General features: G+C 39.9%; 1 protein-coding gene across 4 annotated transcripts in view; it reads right to left on the reverse strand.

The window, feature by feature from the left end:
• Positions 1-1370: 1370 nt before the first annotated feature.
• The window catches only part of LOC138743325 (kelch-like protein 3), a 169615-nt gene continuing 149848 nt past the window's right edge, over positions 1371-21137 (reverse strand). For all 4 annotated transcript variants that reach the window (XM_069898500.1, XM_069898501.1, XM_069898498.1 and 1 more), the window contains 3 exons: positions 17150-17290; positions 16641-16784; positions 1371-7365 (listed from right to left, as the gene is read on the reverse strand). In XM_069898500.1, the coding sequence (XP_069754601.1) occupies positions 7337-7365; positions 16641-16784; positions 17150-17290 (314 nt within the window). In that variant the 3' untranslated portion in view covers positions 1371-7336. The remainder of the gene's footprint in view (positions 7366-16640; positions 16785-17149; positions 17291-21137) is intronic.

The raw sequence follows: 21137 nt of genomic DNA on the forward strand, positions 1-21137 counted from the left end.
GTGTAACTTTTCCCTGACTATACTCCTGCCTGGATAAAATCAGATGACCTTCTATTCACAATTAATAAAGAATCATACAAAACTCAAATCAATATCAAGAATACCCTATTCAACAATCTGACCACTTAAAAGGAATGATCTTACAAGACACTTAACATTAGAGCACAACATGGACATTCAGATTCTTTAATGTTGCATTATTTCCCAAGGTGCTTCACAGAAAGTTAAAATTCATTCCCGATCACAAAAGGAGAAAATTAATCAAATAAATAAAGATCTAACAGGTAGATTTTTTAAAAATTCATTGATAAAATTTAAATGGTGGAAAATTCATTTCATGTAGGCTTTTAAAAAGGCCTAACAGAAATAATGAGACAATAAAAAGCATTCTCAGATATTTAAATATTAACTGAATCACCAATAATCTTGCAGAAATATTTCCTTTCTTTTTAATGTGATATGCAATTTATAAGATTTCTATGCAGTTCAGTATGTAATCAAGCTAATTGAACGATCAATCCAAATTCTCAAATTCAGCAAACTATAAAGGAAAATGTACCAACTTCTCTAACCTTAAATCAAAGCAGAAGAAACTTTGGAACCTGCTTAAGTAATTAAATCTGGAAAATAGAATACCATGCATTTTCACAATTTCAGAAATGCCAGTTCTACATTTGCTCTTATTAACTTCAGCACTGCTGTGTGAAATTGGGAGTCACTAACATGCTGGATGGTTCAGTATTTGGTCAAAAGACATTGCATCATATTAGATTTGACCTCTTGTATTTTTAGATTTCTGCTCTTCATCGTCATGCATTTGAATTAATTTACACATAAAAAAATGATTACTTAAATCATACCTCCAGTAAGAAAATCTAACGTTTTCAATATTTACAGTGAAAATAGCAAGTGAAAATGTTAATGACATCACTCATCCTGCATTAATTGCTTCTGCAAATAATGCAAGAACATTTGTATTTCCATGCATTTGATTGCACATGTGCAGACATCTTTTGTAACAGTGGATCTTTTCATCTTGATTTCTGATCTATTAATACAATTGGACTAATAATTTCAAGTCATAACAACAAATATTGAGTGCTTATTGGTACCCAATTTTGTTTATAGGTAGAAATAAAATATGAGAAGCAAAGATTTGTTTGACAAAAGAAGAAACATCAAATATATTAGATATTATAACTCACCCATCCTTATAAATACAACTTCCTTGTTAACGGAATGTTCCTAAAAATAATTGGCACAAGTTAACCAAGTACATCTATGTGAATTAGAGATTAAATTACACACAGTTATAACAAATCTGAACTCAGTAGAAACAAGTCATTTCAAAATTATTTACAAATTTATTTTTTACTAGAAACATGTCTAGCTTTTCAGGATCTGATTTGTTTGCTTGTACTTTCATCACTGTTGTGAGTGTGTGTCATTTTCTTCCTTCCATAAATCTTATTAATACTTTACACTCAAGGCCACACTGAAAAATCATACAGAAATTAAAATTAACAATGACACTGTATAAAGAACACTAGCTCCAGCAGTCAGTGTTTTAATAAAGGAAGAAAATAATGAGGGTTTATCAGTGGTTCTCAACCTTTTTCTTTCCACTCACCTATGCCATTGGTGCTCTGTGATTAATAATATGTGGGTGGAAAGAGAAAGGTTGAGAACCACTGGGTTACATGAAAAAAACAGGTATTGTAACCAACCATAATAAATAATTGATGTTTAAATTATTTCCATCACTTTATTGACAATTTGAATAAAAATGTCAGGAGTGTGTGACAGTCTTGTGTTCCACAAATACAACAGGAACATATCAAATAAATCATTGCAATAATAGTAAAAAAAATCAAACACTGTTCGAAATGACAGTAGAGTGCAATAGTACATTAAATCCCTGATGTCATACTCTGTCACTACAGCATGACTTTTTGATCTGATTTTATAGTCTATATTATACTACAGAATTACATCCTAATTATGCTTTGTGACACCATTGTGGATACTTATTTGTAACACTGCTTACAACAGAAAAAGACATATCTAAACTTCATTGAATCAATAAGTATTTGACATTAGAAGTGCAACTGCTATTGAGCTCATTAACATGAACCCAATGGCTAGATCATATTGGCACCAAGACTTTTGATCGCAATTGAACAATTTTCTGTTTATTATGAGGATGGCAAAAATATTTAAATCAACATGATTATTTCAATGAAAAACAATAATCAAAATTCTCAAAAAATATAAAAAACTATAAACTATTACAATGGACATTGCATCTCTTGTAATTCACACATTTAAATCAGCTGTTTTGAAAAGCAGTTTTTGTTGACTTAATTTGACTCAGATCTTCTTCATAGCTTCCCATAAGACCCAAAACTGGTGCATTACATTTCACAATGGAAACAGTGACAGTGTTGGTAATTTCTTGAGATCTAGAGTCTGAGACCAACAATTCACAGACACAAGTTCAGATCACAATGTATATTGTGGAATTTAAGTTAGTTAATTGAACACTCAAATTAAATTTTAAAAAAGCTAGCATCAGTTAAACTGAGCATTAAATTACTGGATTATTGTGAAAACCTACCTGGTCCATTGATACAACTCAGTGAAGAACATCTGCTGGCCTTATCCTTTCTGATCATTTGTGACTTTAAATCCACTGGCCTCTGAAATGTTAATATTTTCTTACTGCATTGTACATTTCCCTGGTTACTATCTCAGGCTGTGGGAAACCACATATGAGCAACAATTGACAAGCTTTTGTGTTTTGGAACACGATTACCAACCAATAAGCTCCAGTACAGAAAAGAAACTGTAGAGGGAAAAAAAATCATGTAAATGAAAAAAAAAACAATAAATTAGCCAAAAATGTAGAAATAAAAGAAATAAGGAAATGCAATATGCACATACGCCAGAGAAATTCAGCAGGTCACATAGCATTCATAGGAAGTAAAGGGTAACCAACATTTTGGGTCTGGACCCTTCATCATGTATAAAAATAAACAGGCAAGGGCCTGGTTACCCTTCACTTCCTATGAATGCTGCATGACCTGCCGAGTTCTCTCTCGCTTGGGACTCAAGAGAGCTGGGATTATCGGGAGCCAGCTGGAAGTGAGGGCCTTTAAGAAGCACGTTAAGAGTGAAACAGAACAGTGATTGGTGGGAGGTGTAATTAAGATAAGGGGTAGTAACAAATAAAAAGCAGAGTGGCCAAGGTCTGAGTTGCTCAGGGTAGAGTGGGACTCAGAGGCTTCGGCTCATGCGGCTTTGGCAGCTGAAGATGAACTCGCTTCCAGTAAGGTAAGATCTTTGAATTTAAATTAGAAAGAGTTAATGGAGACAGCAGTTAGGGCAGTCGAATGCTCCAATTACAGGTTGTGGGAAATCTAGGACAGCACAATTGTCCCTGATGCATCCAACAGCATTTCCTGGGAGACTGAGTTAAGGAAATGGAACTGGATGAACTCCAGATCATTCGGGAGGCAGAGGCAGTGACTGGGTGATTGTTAGGAGTGGGAAGGGGAAGAGTCAGACAGTGTAGAGAGTACCCCTGTGGCTGTTCCTCTCAACCAACAAGTATAGTGTTTTCGATACTATCATGGGGGGGGACGATCTACCAGGGACGTCATGGTGGTCACGTCTCTGGCACACAGGCTGGCCCCTCAGCTCAGAAAAGGGGCGGGGGGAAAGACGAGAGCTAAGGAAATTGGGGACTCATTGGTTAGGAGAGCAAATAGGAGATTTGGTGAGCAAGATCGAAGCTCTTGGATGGTATGTTGTCTCGCAGGTGCCAGGGACAGGGATGCCTCTGATCACATAGTATTCTGGAGCGGTAGGGCAAGCCACCAGATATCGTGGTCCACATGGGGACAAATGACATAGATAGGAGTAGGGATGAGGTTCTGTAGAGGGAATATAGGGAGTTTGGAGAGTTAAAAAGCAGAACCTCAAGGGTGGTAATCTCAGGATGGCTGCCTGTGCCATACGTCAGAAGGGGTAGGAACAGGAAGTTATGCCAAATGAATGTGTGGCTGAAGGGTTGGTGCAGGGGTTCGGATTTCAGGATCGTTATGATCTCTTCTGGGGAAGGTCTGACCTGTATGAAAAGGACAGAGTGCATCCAAACTAGAAAGGGACCAATATCCTGGCAAGCAGGTTTGCTCGAGCAGTTGTAGAGGGTTTAAACTAATTTGGCAGGAGGGGTGGGAATTAGAATATGAGTGTAGAGATTAGGGTAGGACTAAAGCATAATGCTATGTGTTCTGAGTTGGTGAGGAAGGACAAGCAGGGGACAAAACATACATGTACCCAGTTAGAGGGGTTGAAATGTGTCTATTTCAATGCTAGGAGTATTAGGATTAAAGGGGATGACCTAGAACATGGATCTCTACGTGAAACTACAATGTTGTGGCTCTTATTGAAACTTGGCTAGAGGAAGGGCAGGATTGGCTGATGCAGATGCTAGGGTTCAGGTGTTTTAAAAGAATAAGGAAGAGAGGTGATGGGGGGGGGAAGGGCTAGTAGCATTACTGGTCAAGGATAGTGTCACTGCTATAGAAAGGAAGAATGCTGCAGAGGGAATGTCCACTGAGTCAATGTGCGTGGACGTCAGAAATAGGAAAGGAGCTATCATTGTGCTGGTAGTAGTCTATAGGCCCCTAAATAGCCCTCGGGACACCAATGAGCAGATAAGCAGGCAGATTTTGGAATGGTGGAGGAAATACATGGATGTAGTTAAGGATGATTTCAACTTCCCTAATATTGACTGGCATCAAGAGGGATAGATAGGGCTGAATTTATCAGACGTGTTCAAGAAGGATTCCTGACACAGTATGTGGACCGGCCATTAAGAGGAGAAGCCATACTTGATCTAGTTCTGGGTAATGAACCTGGTCAGGTGGAGGACCTCACGGTGGGGGAGCATTTTTATAAGAGTGACCACAACTCCCTTAGTTTCAACATAGCTATGGAAAAAGATAAGACAAAATGGGGAAATGCGTAACTGAGGAAGGGCTAATTATGAAGGGATGAGGCAGGACCTAGCAAGAGTAAATTGGAAACAGATGTTCAAGGGTGAAAGCACAAAAGTAATGTGGTGGAAGTTTAGAGACCTCGAGCTGGGTTCAGGATAATTTTGTCCAACTGGACCAAGGAAAAGATGGCAGGAAAAGGTAATCAAGGATGATGAAACAGGGAGGCAACTAGTCAATAGGAAGAAGGAAGCATATGCTACATATAGGAAACAGGAGGAGCTCATGAGAAATATATGGTAACCAGGAGGAGCTTAAGAAAGGACTTAGGAAAGCTCGAAGGGAGCATGAGAAGGCCTTGGCATGTAGGAGTAAGGAGAATGCCAAGGCGTTCTATGCACATGTGAAGAACAGGGAGGATGACAAGAATGAAGGTGGGGCCGCTAAAGGATAAAGGATGTGGGAGAAGTTAGGGAGGTCCTAAATGAACACTTTCCTTCAGTATTCACAGGAGAAACACACCTTGATCAGGGTGAGGTCGAAAAAGAACAGGCCTGAGTGCTGGACAATGTGGAGATTAAGGAAGACCAAGTGTTGGATCTTCTTAAAAACATCAAGATTGATAAGACCCGGGGCGAGAGGTGATATACCCCAGGTTGCTGTGTGAAGTGAGAGAAGAGACAGCCTGGGCAGTAGCTATGATCTTTGAATCCTCTTTGGCCACAGGGGAGGTGCCAGAGGATTGGAGAAATAATGATAAGGACAGTTTATTAAATATGAGAAGAAAGCAAGAGGAAAGGAAGGTACAATTTTTTTTAAAAAAGGTAGGCAGCAAACACAAAGCAAGTATGAATGAAGTAAATGGAAATCAGGGAAAATTTAAAAAATAATTATGGTGAAAATTGGTGATTTTTGCAGTTAATTTTTCCACAAAGATGTTTTTCCAAAATTGTTGAGGCCACTCCTGCTTAATGAATTAACCATATACATTGTTTTATTAAAACATACCTCTCAGGTAGATCTGCTCAGAGCAGGAATGCCAGTGTAGCCTCTGACCATTGATTTGTTTTTTCACCAAGTATTAACAGATATAAAAACCAAACAATAGACAAAAAGAAACTGAATACATTTGGTAATTAAAAAGTAACTATAGTATCTTTTTAAAAAAGTATTATTCAGAATTTTCACTAGATGGCAATATTCACTAAAAATAGCCATATTTTGTATCTACAAACTTAGAAAGGGAATAGAAACTCTTAATGGTATGTTTATTTTCATAATCCTACCATGGGATAGCTTTAAAACGTTTTTTTCTACATTTATAACTTTATCTGTGCACCTACATCCCCATGATCAACTGAGGGGGCAGATATTTCAACCCATATGTTTTCAAATCTCTACACTTTACCAAAGAGAATGTCCAAGAGTGTTTAAAAACTCCAAACTCTAGCTAAATTGGTAACTAATGAATATCATTAAGAAACTGTTGAATAAAAAATTTGAGGGAGGAACGCTGAAATTAAAATCAGCTTTGATTTGGACTCTGTACATGGAAACTGTGGAAAAATGGTTCCAGATTCCAAACAATTTCAGTACTCATGAAAAAGTTTGATGGGTGCAATAAGGATTTCTGGCCAAAGTTAGTATTTGCTTTCAACAGGGACTTCATATCCTGTGTCTACTCACATTTCAAAATAGGGGGATCTAATTCTAAATCTAGGAGAGGGATTGCTCATTGTGAAATATCAATAGCAGCTCATGTCAACATAAATAAACTATTATAACAAGTATCTTTCTGTTCACTGAAGAACACAAGGTTTGATTTTCTTTTATCCTTTCTTTGTTGATTTTGTGACAGTGCCAGAATTCACTGTTTAATTTCAGATCCCAACATTTGTGCTTTAAAAGGCAGCAGCTTGATCTGCTGTAACTGACATGTTACAGTAGAAGCTTCTTCACATTCTCCAGTCAATAGGACTTGTTGAAAGCTGACATACTTCAACACTAGACATCAAGGCAGATCACTTGCCAGGAGCAATTTGATAAATTATGTCAGTTAACTTGCACTTTCTTTGTTTCCTTTGAAGTGCTGGTAGTGGAAGTAACATGTTCCCTTAGCTCAAAACACCCTCCAATTAGCAATTGATATTTAATTTAAAAATGCATATTTTAGAACTAGTATCTTTTTCACAGGGGTTCTGAGCTTTTACTCTCACAGTATACCATAATTCCAAATATTATAAATAGTTTTTTTTAAATTCTAGGTCAGTCTTCAGCAGAATGCTAAGCGGTTTTCATTCTAACTTCAGTCCAACTTTTGCTCAAGAGTTACGTCATAGTGGTTTATCAATTACAGCAACACCTAAAAGGAAAAGAAACTATTCAATGAAAAATGCTCATTACTATTTAAAAAAATATATAGTATCAACAGAAAATCTGTGTGATCTTTCTCAATCTTTAAACACGACCTGGGAAATTTTAACTTTTATTGGCACCACATTTTACATCTCATCTGAATTTTGTATTAGGTTCCCCAAACAATGCAAGTTATAATACTTTTTATACAATAAAATTAATCACATTTAAATAGCTTAAGTATAAGAAAATTAAAAGTAAATGGGAACAGTTTTTAAATGACAATAAACAGTTTTGTATACTTGGCTGGTAAATTATTTAGAAGCTACAGAATGAAGAATAAACAGTATTAACACTAAACATACAAGCCTAGATATTCCTTTGTGTGGTACAATGGTTTCATCTACATGATGATCATTTTTAAATTAATATGCTAAGCATGGAAATTTGTTCATGTTCCAGCAAGAGGCCACCAGGTGCAAACTGACAATACCAAAGCAGAATGTAACTGGTCTTTCACTATTCACTAGAACCAAACCACCAACTGCCTTTGCAGATAGATCACAGCGATAGTTCACCTCGTACTGGCTTCCACCAATTCCACTTGACGACTGATGTCATCAAGCAGAACCCAATAAGTCACTGACCACCTTTCCTCTTTATCTTCTCCCAACCTAGATTTTCTTTGCAACTAAAACTACCCCCTTCTCTTCCTCCCTAGCAACCCACTATACAATTGAATTCGGAACTCCATGATGACAAGGCCTTTTCCATAAGTGATACCTTTGTATAAGAGAATTTTGGTATGTTACATCACAGACCAGCAGCAATGGAAATTCACCAATTACTAATAATATAACACATTAGTCAAATCAAACCCAACTATGTGTGAATGTAGTGTGAGTGAGTGAGTGAGTGAGATACCCAAACCATTACAGCTTTGGAAGAATTCTGGAAATTCATTCCACAGTTTAGTCTTAGAAATCATTGTTGAAATGCAGACTTTTAAACTGATGCATGAAAGTATTCATGAAGAAGATGGGAGAGACTGAGTGACTGGACTGCCGAAAACTCACAAATCCTTATCGAGTTTCTTCCAGAGAAATATCCTTTCATACGAACGGTTGTCACAACTCCCCTTTTCCTTGCTTAGGGGAAACAAAACACGTGACTTTCACAATACTTCCAAAACCAAAATATGGGCCAATCAAGATGACCTTTCCTTTGATCGTGGTGGGGATTCACCAATTCCCTTGACTGGGCAAATCAGTCGAATTGTCTGAATTGAATGAGATGGCCACTGGCCAAATGTGCCGTTCCTTCAGTGTTCCGAACACATGACTCTCCCACCACCTGTGTCCCTGGAAAAAGCACACACTGTTCTTTCCTCTCCAAAGTAGCGTTTTTGGGTACTGCCTGTGAGAGATGAGTAAAACTAATATGAAAATATGAGAGATGAAGGAGATGAAGAAAGCTAGTATGGATATATGTGTAATGAATAAAGCCAGTATGAATAGGATAAGGGTAGATAATAGAATGTAGAAAGTAAAGTTAGTCTGAATAAGATAAGGGTCTTCTAGCCTTAGAGAAAGTCAGCAAGTTCCGCATATGTAATTAATAAGCCTTAGACAGAATTAGCAAGTTCTGCATATAAGTTAGTAAGCCCTGAGAGTCGGGAAGGTGTGAATAAGGACAATGACATGATGGGTCACCGACAGGATACCCCCTGGTCCTCCAAGTTCACAGAAACAGCACATAGGCAGACAGGATTGCCTAATGCCAAACTCATCCAGGAGGCAGAAGAATGTAAGGGGGAGGGTACTTCTATACTGAAATAAACTGTATAAAAGTTGGGTGAGCCCCAGTGTATGTATGTATTCCCAGGGTAAGGTGTAGTACCCAACTTTGCATTGTTGTATAATAAATGTTCTTTGTTCTCAATTTTTGTCTTGAGCAAATTCTGTGAAGGTACTTCTGTTTCTCACAAATGGGGGCTCGTCCAGGATCCCACTCCCTCCACTGACAGAGTGCCCGACGACGAGGGTAGGTGAACCCCGGCTGATTCAGCTGGACTCACGGACGGCGGGTGACTTGTCAGTGGATGAAGCGAGTGATATCCGAGAAGAGGCAATGAGAACAAACAACGGGAGGATGTTAAGGAAGCGCGCTAGGAATAGCTACTGGATCCCGGTAAGAGGAATTTTACTTACCTGTTAGTATGGGAGGTGTGAGTAGCAAGGGAAATAGTCCTAAGGAAGGACAGGACAATCAGATAACTAAGCAAAGTCCATTAGGATTAATGCTATCTGATTGGGGTGCGGGGAGAACCCGTGGGAAAGACAAACAGACCATGGTCAGGTATTGCTGTCTGGAATGGGTTAAAAAAACCCGATAAAAGGGAATTCGGTATATTGGCCAATGTTCGGATCCGATGAGGACAGGATGTGTCAGGCATTGAACATCTGGCTCTATCAAAATCAAAGAGATAATATTGAGAGCAGAGAATATGCAGCCTAGCCTGCTGGCTCAGTGGATCGGTTGATCAACTGGTTTTGAATGAAAAGGAATGTAAGGACAAGAAGGATGAGGAACCTTTTGTCTCTGAAACACAAGGATGGGATGTGTTACATTCCCTTCCTCCACCTTATGCTCCTCCTATGCCAGCTCCTATCTTTCCCCTCTCTCCTATGCTCTACCCTTCTTCACCTTCCCCTCCTCCCCCATAGCTAAAGAAAGGAGAAGAAAGTAAGGGTGGTATGATGACCTGTTCACAAAGTACTAGATTACCACCTCAATTGACAAGAGAGGGAGGAGACTTTGATTCAAAACAGTGTGAGAAAAATACTAGATTACCACCTCAATTGACAAGAGAGGGAGGAGACTTTGATTCAAAACAGTGTGAGACCCTCCGGGAGGGAAGGGCAGAACCCTTTGATTCGTTTCCCGGAGAGCAGGAATCTAGACATTATAAAGGAGAGGACAAGCCAGAAATTAACTGGATGAGACCTTTACGGGAAGTTCCCATGGGAGGGGGTCTCGGTTTCGTAAATGTGCCCCTGACTAGTACGGAGGTGCGTAATTTTAAGAGAGAATGCCCAATAAACAGAAAGGAAAGGCTAAAATTTTGATGCATGCAGTCAAGGAAGTCATGGAGGGACAGCAAGGAAAGGGTAGGGGCTGTGTGCCAGCTCCTGGACATTGGGAGGAGCACCAGGAGTGGGAGAGTAGAGACCAGAGCAGGGGCAAGGGTAGAGGGGAATTCCGAGGACGACGACCGTTCCCGGGACCTCATGGTAATCCCGGTAGGAATTGGGAAACAGGAGCATTAGTTTGCTACCATTGTAAAAAGGAGGGACATTTTAAGAGAGAATGCCCAATGCGAGCCAGGGAGATGCGATCTTACGCACTGATGTGTTGGAATATAGGGGTTAATTAATCATAGAAAATATGTAGAATATATGCTTATGTACTATTCAGTTTGTATACATGAATCCAGTACTATGTAACAATTTAATATTTACCTCATGGTGAAGGGAAAGAGTAATGTAAGTAAGGGGCAGCCACAGTATGTAGCAAAGTTGGCTGATTACAGTAGGTTTAGAATTGTCTGCTCCCCAAATACAAAAGAAAGGATATGTATGAAACAATTTAGTAGGAATGTTAAGGCAAAAGGAGGTGTTGATTAGCACAAACAAAAAGAATCCTGACAGAGACTGTCAGAAACAAAGAGAATGGAATCAGTAAGAAGGCTAAGACAGAAAGAGCTGTTGAATCGAACAGAAGAATATGGCCAGATGAGAACAAAGAAATAATTAGAAATATCTGGGGTATGAATTGATTTCTGATCAAAACAACAGGATATTCTGACCTTGAGGATTAAGATGGGAGCTCTACACCCCAGATAACTGCAGAGCAGGAAATTACTTGTTATAAATCTTATGCAAGAAATCTAGCAAAGAAAGCCAACTTTTGTTCTGTATGATAATGAAATCTAGCAAAGGAAGCCAACTTTTGTTCTGAATGATAAGGTTGAGCTATATAAACTGTAGAGACTGGACAGTAGAGGTCAGTCTTGGGGAATAGCTCACTGTGCTGGTGACCTATGAACTAACGACTGAACCAGAGCTCTGTTAAGCTTTATTCTTGTGCTGTGTAATAAACTGATCGTTGAACCGAATACCTTCTCCTATCACTTCATTTAACGAACATGCTGGACTCAGATGACACATAGACTAAATTAAGGGTAGGGTAAAGCCAGAGTCCGACAGATGAAGCAGATTATGAATAGGGGGGGGGGGGGGGGGGGTCACGGTTCTCAGTCAATACACACCGTGGGGCTGCACAGAGAACCATTGGTAAATTTAAGTATAGAACCCCACAGTGACAAGATGACCTTTTTAGTAGATTCTGGGGCAGCCCGGTTTACAACCACCCGAGGGTGTTAAGATAGAGGGGACAGTGATGATTTCGGGAGTAGGGGGAAGAGATTTTATGGTCCCTGTATTAAGGGATGTAAGAATACAAATGGGAGAGAAGATAGTAACGGAGGACATTCTACTAGTTCCCCAAGCTGGAGTTTGTTTGTTAGGACGAGATTTACAGGACCAATTGGCTATCGGCACCAGACCACAGGAATCAGGTATCGGGGTTCAATTGTATGTATTAACCGAGGAGGATCGGGAACTAATAAATCCTGGAGTATGGGCAAAAAGAGGCAATAGAGGAGTGTTAGATATTCCTCCCTTGCAAGTTACTTTAAAAGATCCTGAGCAAGTAATTAGACGAAAGCAGTATCCAATTCCGATGGCTGGTCGAAAGGGGCTGCAGCCAGTAATTGACCAGTTGGTGAAAGATGGTATACTCGAACCTTGTATGTCACCTTTTAATACCCCTACCCCTGAGGCGAACGACCAGTACATATCCAAATATTTAAAGGGACTTTCTGCCTCTCTATACGAATTAAAACGGAAGGGTTTATTAGCTCAAAACCCACCCCTGGAATATCCTATTCATTCTATTAAACCTGGTGATTGGGTATATGTAAAAGCATGGCAAGATCACCAACTAAAACCTGTCTGGGACAGCCCCTATTGTGTACTTTTGATTACAGACACTGCAGTGCGAACGAAAGAAAAGGGGTGGACTCACATAGAACGAATTAAACAAGCTGCTGATCCACGGACTAAAGACATTGATAATCTACCCTCCACCGGGCGTGCTGTCCTTCATCCTTCTGATCTGAAAGTTACACTACGCCGGGAAAGTGCTGTAATGTTGTTTTTACCATTTGGTGTTTTGTTTACTTGTTGGTTCCCAATTTTTGGGAAATCACCAAATTGCTCACATTGTATTAAGTCCTCCTGGAATAGGGGCAGCAGAGGTGACAATTATTTACCTTTAGAATGCAGACAGGGCGCAGGTATATAGTCATAGTTATATTTAGTATGGGTTAATATAGGATCCCAACATGGACATGGGGAACAGAACGGCCCTAGGGGAGTAGATTTGGTTTGTATTCCGGCCTCTACAGATATTAAAAAGAGGAGTTTCAAAGATATAGCACAAAGAAGATGGTGGGACAATGACAGACAGAATGTTAGTCAGGATTGTACATGTAGCAGAGATAGGAGTGAATACATATGCTAATGTTCACAGACAGGCTGCAACTCACAGGTTCAGTGATACTTATGTTAATGTTCGCAGACAAGCTGCAACTCATAGGTTAAGTGACAAGAAACACCCCTCCTCAACTTGGTCTCCTGTAAATCATCCTTTGGGTCACACAGACATTCGGAATGTTAAGAACCACCACTGTAAGGGGAGTTCCAGTTGTAAACGATGTAAGCTGCTCCAGATCATTTAATCAGACTCCAGCCTTGGAGATCATCACCGAACAGGCAGTGATGGCCCTGAATTTATGGGCTGAAGGAAGACGACAGATACGAGCCACAGTTCAACAAAAGCGCCTGGCTCTCGATTACTCGTTGGCTGCTGAAGGCAGCGTTTGTGAAAGACTGGTTAATGACAATGCTCACAACAGTCAGGCGGTTAAAGACATTTCTTCAGGAGTTCGAAAATCTTCCCATGCCCAGGTTCAGACTTGGCAACCTTGGTCCAGTGTGGGATGGACTAGACTTTTTATTGGTAACTGGAGTCTGATACCCACAGCCCTTATAGCAGCTGGACTCGCTATTCTGGCCATTATGGTGCTCCCCTGCCTAAAGACTTGTGTGCAGTATTTAATTCAACGGACCCCTCATCAGATCACTATAACCCAAAGGATGTAGGTTTCCCAAATTCTGTCTGATGATGCTGAGACTGCAGTTCGTTTACTGACTTGCTGGGAAAAAGACCAAGTTTACAAGTAATACATTCCAGTTGAGAATTCACAAAGCGTAGCTAAAAGAAAAGTGAGGATTGTGAGAGATGAGTAAAACTAATATGAAAATATGAGAGATGAAGGAGATGAAGAAAGCTAGTATGGATATATGTGTAATGAATAAAGCCAGTATGAATAGGATAAGGGTAGATAATAGAATGTAGGAAAGTTAGTCTGAATAAGATAAGGGTCTTCAAGCCTTAGAGAGAGTCAGCAAGTTCCGCATATGTAATTAGTAAGCCTTAGACAGAATTAGCAAGTTCTGCATATAAGAAGTTAGTAAGTCCTGAGAGTCGGGAAGGTGTGAATAAGGACAATGACATGATGGGACACTGACAGGATACCCCCTGGTCCTCCAAGTTCACAGAAACAGCACGTAGGCAGACAGGATTGCCTAATGCCAAACTCATCCAGGAGGCAGAAGAATGTAAGGGGGAGGGTACTTCTATACTGAAATAAACTGTATAAAAGTTGGGTGAGCCCCAGTGTATGTGTGTATTCCCAGGGTAAGGGGAAGCACCCAACTTTGCATTGTTGTATAATAAATGTTCTTTGTTCTCAATTTTTGTCTCGAGCAAATTCTGTGAAGGTACTTCTGTTTCTCACAAGCCTGTACTAGCAGATGCCACCCAGTCTCTCCAAAGCTATGAATGGTTGCAGCCTGTACTAGCCCTTGAAGTGATATTCACACCAAATGAAATGGGAGCTTGTAATAGGTATCAGAGGCTCACACAAAGCTGGCATAAAGCTGTTCAAATGCTGTATATTGATTTTTAAAACAATTTTTCTTCTGAATCTAGATCAGAGTAGTACAATGGATCTAGGTGTTTATATACTTGTTCACTAATTAAAAGCAACTTTTAACATTGAACTAATGAAAAAATAAAAATTTGTAAAGTTCCCTAGTTTATACATCTGAAATGGAGGATTTAGACCAACTTATGTAAGAAGGGATGGAGTTGCATCAGAAGACATAATCTAAATTCCACCATGGGGCCCAGGATGCAGTTGAATAGGAAGACATTATCTAAATTTACACTATGGGGCCCAGGATGCATATGAATCAGTAGACATATCCAACTTCCACCATGAGGCCAAGAGATGCAGTCGTCTTTTGTTGGTCGCAGACTGTCAGGAGACCTTGAAGATAATTAAATCATTTGTTCAAAGAGATAAGATCTGAAGTAAACAACTTTTGGGTAATATAAGCCATGGTCCCACTGCTGAAGTTTGAGACTTTCCAAGAGGTGGCAACATCTCTCAGCAAGAAGAAGAACTTCAAGATTCCAAACCAATGTCCCAGTCTGGGGAGGTGGAGAAGCTGCTACCGGCGCCCAGACAACCTACTACAAGTGTGCAGTCGTCGCCTCGCTTTGGCAGTTGGGACCAGTCCAGGCAATGATAAGTATTATTGGGAAGGGCTTGCATGTTGTAGTGTGAATTCAGCTTGAGATTTAGTAATAAAGACTTGTATAAACTGAACTGCTCTCGGTGTGTGTCTATTTTATTTCGGTAGCTCGAACACTGTGACCAATCTAAAATGAACAAAGTGAGAGGTACAAGCTTACCCAAGACAAATGGCGTAGTCAGCAGGATTGGTCTCAAGATGTTTCTCCGAAAGAAAGAGGTGAGCCCTGAGCAGTTCTTGATTCCGGGATGGACTTCCAAAGACGATGGGTTTGGCATGTTGGCCAATACCCTGTCTTTGTTGGGACCACCCCTCAGTTGGGATGAGAAATTAGATCCATCAAGTGCACCTCTGGGAGAGCGGGTTGCTGCTCTCCTTCGAGAAAGTAAATTTCCTGTTAAAAAAGGGATGCTGATGGACGGTTTTTGGCTGCTGGCCGCAGCCTTACGCCACTCTGTTCAGCGTGAAGCAGAATCAGTTCAGCAAGAAGAACTTCAAGAGTCCAGCTAACGTTCCGGTCGAGGGAGGTAGAGAAGCTGCTACTGGCGTCCCGACAACCTACTACAAGTGTGCAGTCGTTGCCTCGCTTCGGCAGTTGGGACCAGTCCAGGCGTTGATAAGTATAATTGGGAAGGGCTTGCATATTGTAGTGTGAATTCAGCTTTAGATTTAGTAATAAAGCCTTGTATAAACTGAGCTGCTCTTGGTGTGTGTCTATTTTCTTTCGGTAGCTCTACCAATCTAAAACGAACAAAATGAGAGGTATAAGTTTACCCAAGACAATTGGCCAGCTTATGCAAGAAGGGATGCAGTTGCATCAGAAGAAATAATCTAAATTCCATCATGGGGCCCTAGACCAGCTTATGCAATAAGGGATGCAGTTGCATCAGACATAATCTAAATTGCACCATGGGGCCCAGGATGCAGTTGAATAGGAAGACATTATCTAAATTTACACTATGGGGCCCAGGGATGCATATGAATCAGTAGACATTATCCAACTTCCACCATGAGGCCAAGAGATGCAGTTGTCTTTTGTTGGTCGCAGACTGTCAGGAGACATTGAAGATAATTAAATCATTTGTTCAAAGAGATAAGATCTGAAGTAAACAATTTTTGAGTAATATAAGCCATGGTCCCACTGCTGAAGTTTGAGACTCTCCAAGAGGTGGCAACATCTCTCAGCAAGAAGAACTTCCAGACAACCTACTACAAGTGTGCAGTCGTCACCTCGCTTTGGCAGTTGGGACCAGTCCAGGCATTGATAAGTATAATTGGGAAGGGCTTGCATGTTGTAGTGTGAATTCAGCTTTAGATTTAGTAATAAAGACTTGTATAAACTGAACTGCTCTCGGTGTGTGTCTATTTTCTTCAGTAGCTTGAACACTGTGACCAATCTAAAATGAACAAAGTGATAGGTACAAGTTTACCCAAGACAACATCATACACCACTCTGCCCAGAAGAGTCTAAGCTACGAATCTTTGACAAATTTACCTGCATAGCTTCTTCCAGTACTCATATTGGTTGGCAGTAGTGTCCATTTGTCCATCACGGAGTTATAGAATTCCACAGATGCTAGATTACAGGAGCCATCATCCCCTCCAATCACGTACAAAAATCCATTTACAGCACAAACACCTGTAAAATGTTTTAATTAGCTTTAAATATAATTTACTTTGATGGTCTAGGACAAGAGGTCACAACTTCAGGATTGAAAGGCGTCTGCTTAGAACAGAGATGCAGAGTAATTTCTTCAGTGGTAAATCTGTGCAATTTTTTGCCAGATGTGGTTGTGAGGCCAGGACATTGGATGTATTTAAGGTAGATATCAATAGATTCTAATTAGCCAAGGCATCAAAGGTTATGGGGAGAAGGCCGGGCAGTGGGGCTATGGGAAAATGAATCAGCTCATGATTAAATGGCAGGGCAAAGTCAATGGATTGAATGGCCTATATTTTGCCTTATAGTCTTGTGATAAAGTACACTTAAATACAGATACCTACCTGCATTCCTCCGACACATATTCATGTCCGCCACTTGGCTCCAAGTGTTTGTGGATGGGTCATATACCTCCACACTTTTCCTCACCAAAGGTCCATCATGACCTCCTGTTGCATATAATTGACCATTTAGCACACCAACCCCTGCATTAAATGCAAAGAGTCACTAAAATATTCACTCTCATCTCTGCAAAATACATCCATGTTCAAACTTAGTAAGCTACCAGCTTGTCTGAAGAGAGCAGTTAAATGGAGTTAATGCTTTCTCTCATTTTGACATACACAAAAAATGAGCAGTCTTTTCTATTGTAGCCACCTGTGCCATTTTCTAGAGCTATGAACTTGCAACTGTAGGCGGCAGATGAAATTTAATCTAGGCAAGTTGAGATAATGCATTTTATATCATATACTATATAAATGGCAAAGACTTCAGCAGTGTTGATGTGGAAGATCAATGCTCTCAGAAAATGGTGAATGATGAATTGGGTAGTGAGGGCGGCTTTCTTCATGCTTGCCTTCACACATACCACTTTAAGTAATCCCTATGCCATAATTGCTCTGTGAATAGTAAGCGATTGCTCAAGGTGGTATCTGAGTGGAAAGGGAAGGGCTAGAATCACTGCTCTAGACCCAATAGCTACTGAAATATTTTGCTTGAGAAAAATTTCATTGGCCCATTTCATTTGGAGTTAGGAAACCGTGCACATAACAAGTCAATTAGATACGATTAAAACAATGGTTTTCAAACTTTATTTCCACTCACATACCACCTTGAGCAATCTCTTACTAATCATAGAGTGTTTCATCTTGTATTCATATGTGTGAGTTCTTAGACAACACATGGATGAAGGAAAAGGTTATTTACTTTAAAATTGTTGTAAACGGCCCATGAGGCATGCCATGAGGCTGCAAGTCTCCATTACAGATCTTACATACTGTGTCTTGCTGTGTCAGCCAAGTCTAATCAAACAGGAACTATAATCAAGGCCTTCCTAGTGGCCATGCAAACAAGATCACTATCATTACATCTCCCTTTCTTAAAACAAAAGTAGCTTACTTTGAACTAACTTAGATTTTAATTATTATCAACATTGTTAACATTTTTTAAACTTGTGTGTTCGCTACGTACATTAAAACTTGAAGAGCACTACTTCATTCCATAACAGGAGTCTTTAAATTTGTTCTACGAGTCTCATAGGAGATTATCAAGACACATGAATCCTCCTGATTGAGTGTCTTTGAATCTGAGTTGTTGCCTCAGACGATGACTTCTCAGCTGTCTATTCAGGTTGTTCAACAGAATCCGTCTTTCCATCTACTGTGGCTGGTCCCATTTTAAGATCACGACTATTTCTTCAGAGAACAGCACCTTCATTTGTCTGAATGGTGTATGATCTTGGTTGGACTTCACTACAGTTCCTTTCTGAGTCCATAAGTTCATTTTGACTTTTAGCCTTACTTAGTCACCAGTGTAGAATTCTGGTAGGTTTTTTGTTCCTCTGTCAAAGTAATACTTTTGCTTTTCTTTCTGTTGTTCTTTGAATTTCCTCACTTTCTCCCCCTCTTTTGTTTTTAGGAGGTTCTCCTGAATGGATAGGTTTGATCTTAACCTACATACCATAAGAATTTGTGCTGGTGACATACCACACTCGAGCAGCATTGTGCGGTATACTAGCATGCTCTGGTAGAAGTAAATTCCACTGTTTTTTGCCTTGTTCATCAATCTTTTCATTGTCTCTACCGATTTTTCCACTAGAGCATTGGAATGTGGAAAATGAGAACTTGTTGTGGTGTGTACAAAGTCCCACTCTTTGTTAATATGTCAGAACTTTGAATTGCAAAACTGGGGTCCATTGTCAGTGAAGACCTCGCTTGCTACGTCATGTCTGGAGAATATGTCTTTCATACCTGTTATTACAGAATCTGCAGTGGTAGTGTTCAGTCTACACATCTCTGGATACAGGTAGTAATAGTTTGTGACTACAAGATAGTCTTTCCCTTGACATTCAAATAGGTCAGCACCTACCTTCTGGTAAGGTCTGTGTGGTGCTGGGTGTGACTTTAGTGGTTCTACAGGATTGCTTGCTTGATATTTCCAGCATATTGTACAGTTTGACACTTCATTTGTTATATCATTGTTGATTCTTGGCTAGTACATCATCTCTCGTGCTCTTTTCTTACACTTTTCGATTCCGAGATGTCCTTCATGGATCCTTTTTAGCATCTCTTTTCTCAGACACTTTGGGATAAGGATTTTACTTTCTTTGTAGATGATGTCTTCAACTTCTGATAGTTCCACCCTGCAGTTCCAGTACTCTGAAACGTCAGGTGAGCAGTCCTGCTTCGTGTTGGGCCATTCTTCCAAGATGTTTTTTCTGAGTTGTCTCAGTGTTTCATCTTTGTTTGTCTCTGACATTATGAGCTCCATTTTTGCATCTGATATGGGCAGTGCACTTGTAATCAGGTCCACTAAGGCATTCACGTCTTCATCCATTTTTGTGTTTGCAGGCTCTCTCATGTCAACAGCTCTAGACAATGTGTCTGCTGTGTACATTAGCTTACCCAGAGTGCAGGCCACATTTAAAAAATATATTTTATTTTATCAAACACGTATCACTTATACATTCTTTACATATATATACACCAAAATAATCTATATATCACTTTCAAATATATAAACCTTTTTTTTCTTATAAAAATACAAAAAGTATAATTTACATACATACATGATCTCTGCATTGTCCCATTTCAAGAGAGATCCAGAGATTTGAGTATTTTCAAAAGCAACTCTTAGGATCGTCTCTCTATCCTTGAAGCTCAGCAATCTCACACGAACGGGTCGAGGGCAAGCTTCACCCGTTCTCCTCAGTCCCAATGTTTGACGAGCACATTCAATGTGCACTCGATCACCGAGTTCATCGGTGTAAAGAATTTAAGGGATTCAAGTCTCAAAGAATTTCACGGCATCTCTGCCTTCTGTACCTTCTCTCAGGCCAACAATTTGCACATTGTTCCTTCGACTGAGGTTCTCCATATGATCCAATTTGTCCAAAAGAAACTGCTTATCTGTTGCCCATTGTTAGAGTTGTTTGTTTAGTTTTTCATATTATTTATCGTGTTTGCCAAGTTCTTTCTCAGCTCTGTTCATTCTTTCATTTAAATCATTAATAGTTTCACCCACATCTCTCACTGTAGTGGTAAGCTCTTTAATGACATTTTCCACACTTGTAAAACATTGACCCAGACCTCCAAGCTCTTGCAGCAGAGTTTCAAAGTCCGATGTTCATTGAGAGGAGGAGGCATCTCCACCCGCACTTTCCGTCAAGGTGACTGGCGAGGCTTGATCTTTTTTCCATCATAGATTATGGCTTCTTCCCATGGAATCATCCAGTCATTCTTCAATATTAATCTTTAAAATATGTATCCACACTTTTGTAGTTGAAAATTTTTCATTAAAATCACTTTTTGGTCGTCTTTTATAGGATTTTCTCGGAGAGCTCAGGAAAACATGTCTGCTCAGCCACCCAGCATGGCCACACCCCTGTACACCACATTCAGTGTATAACATTGAAGCCTGATCATCTTTCTTTGTATTCTAAGTGGATATTCATTTAATGGGTTTTGGAACAATGCAATCAAGGACTTATGGTCAGTCTCTACCCTGATTGCTTGTCCTAACACAAACTGATGAAATCTTTTACAGGCTTATGTGATGCTGAGCAGCTCCTTTTCAATTTGAGCGTATCGTGTCTCTGCATCTGTCACTGAGCATGATGCAATGGGTTGCCAATTATCATATTTTTGCAGAGGAACTGCACCAAGGCCACTATGTGATGGGTCTGATGATATCTTGATGGGTCTCGCTGGGTCGAAAAACCTCAGAACTGGTTCCTCTGTGAGCAGTTTCTTTAGTTTGCTCCATGACTTTTATTGCACATATAGCATGTTTTACCATATGCTGGACACTTTTTGGTAGGTGTTGTGCACCGCA

The sequence above is a fragment of the Narcine bancroftii genome, chromosome 9 (genome assembly GCF_036971445.1).
Source record: "Narcine bancroftii isolate sNarBan1 chromosome 9, sNarBan1.hap1, whole genome shotgun sequence".
Taxonomy (NCBI): domain Eukaryota; kingdom Metazoa; phylum Chordata; class Chondrichthyes; order Torpediniformes; family Narcinidae; genus Narcine; species Narcine bancroftii.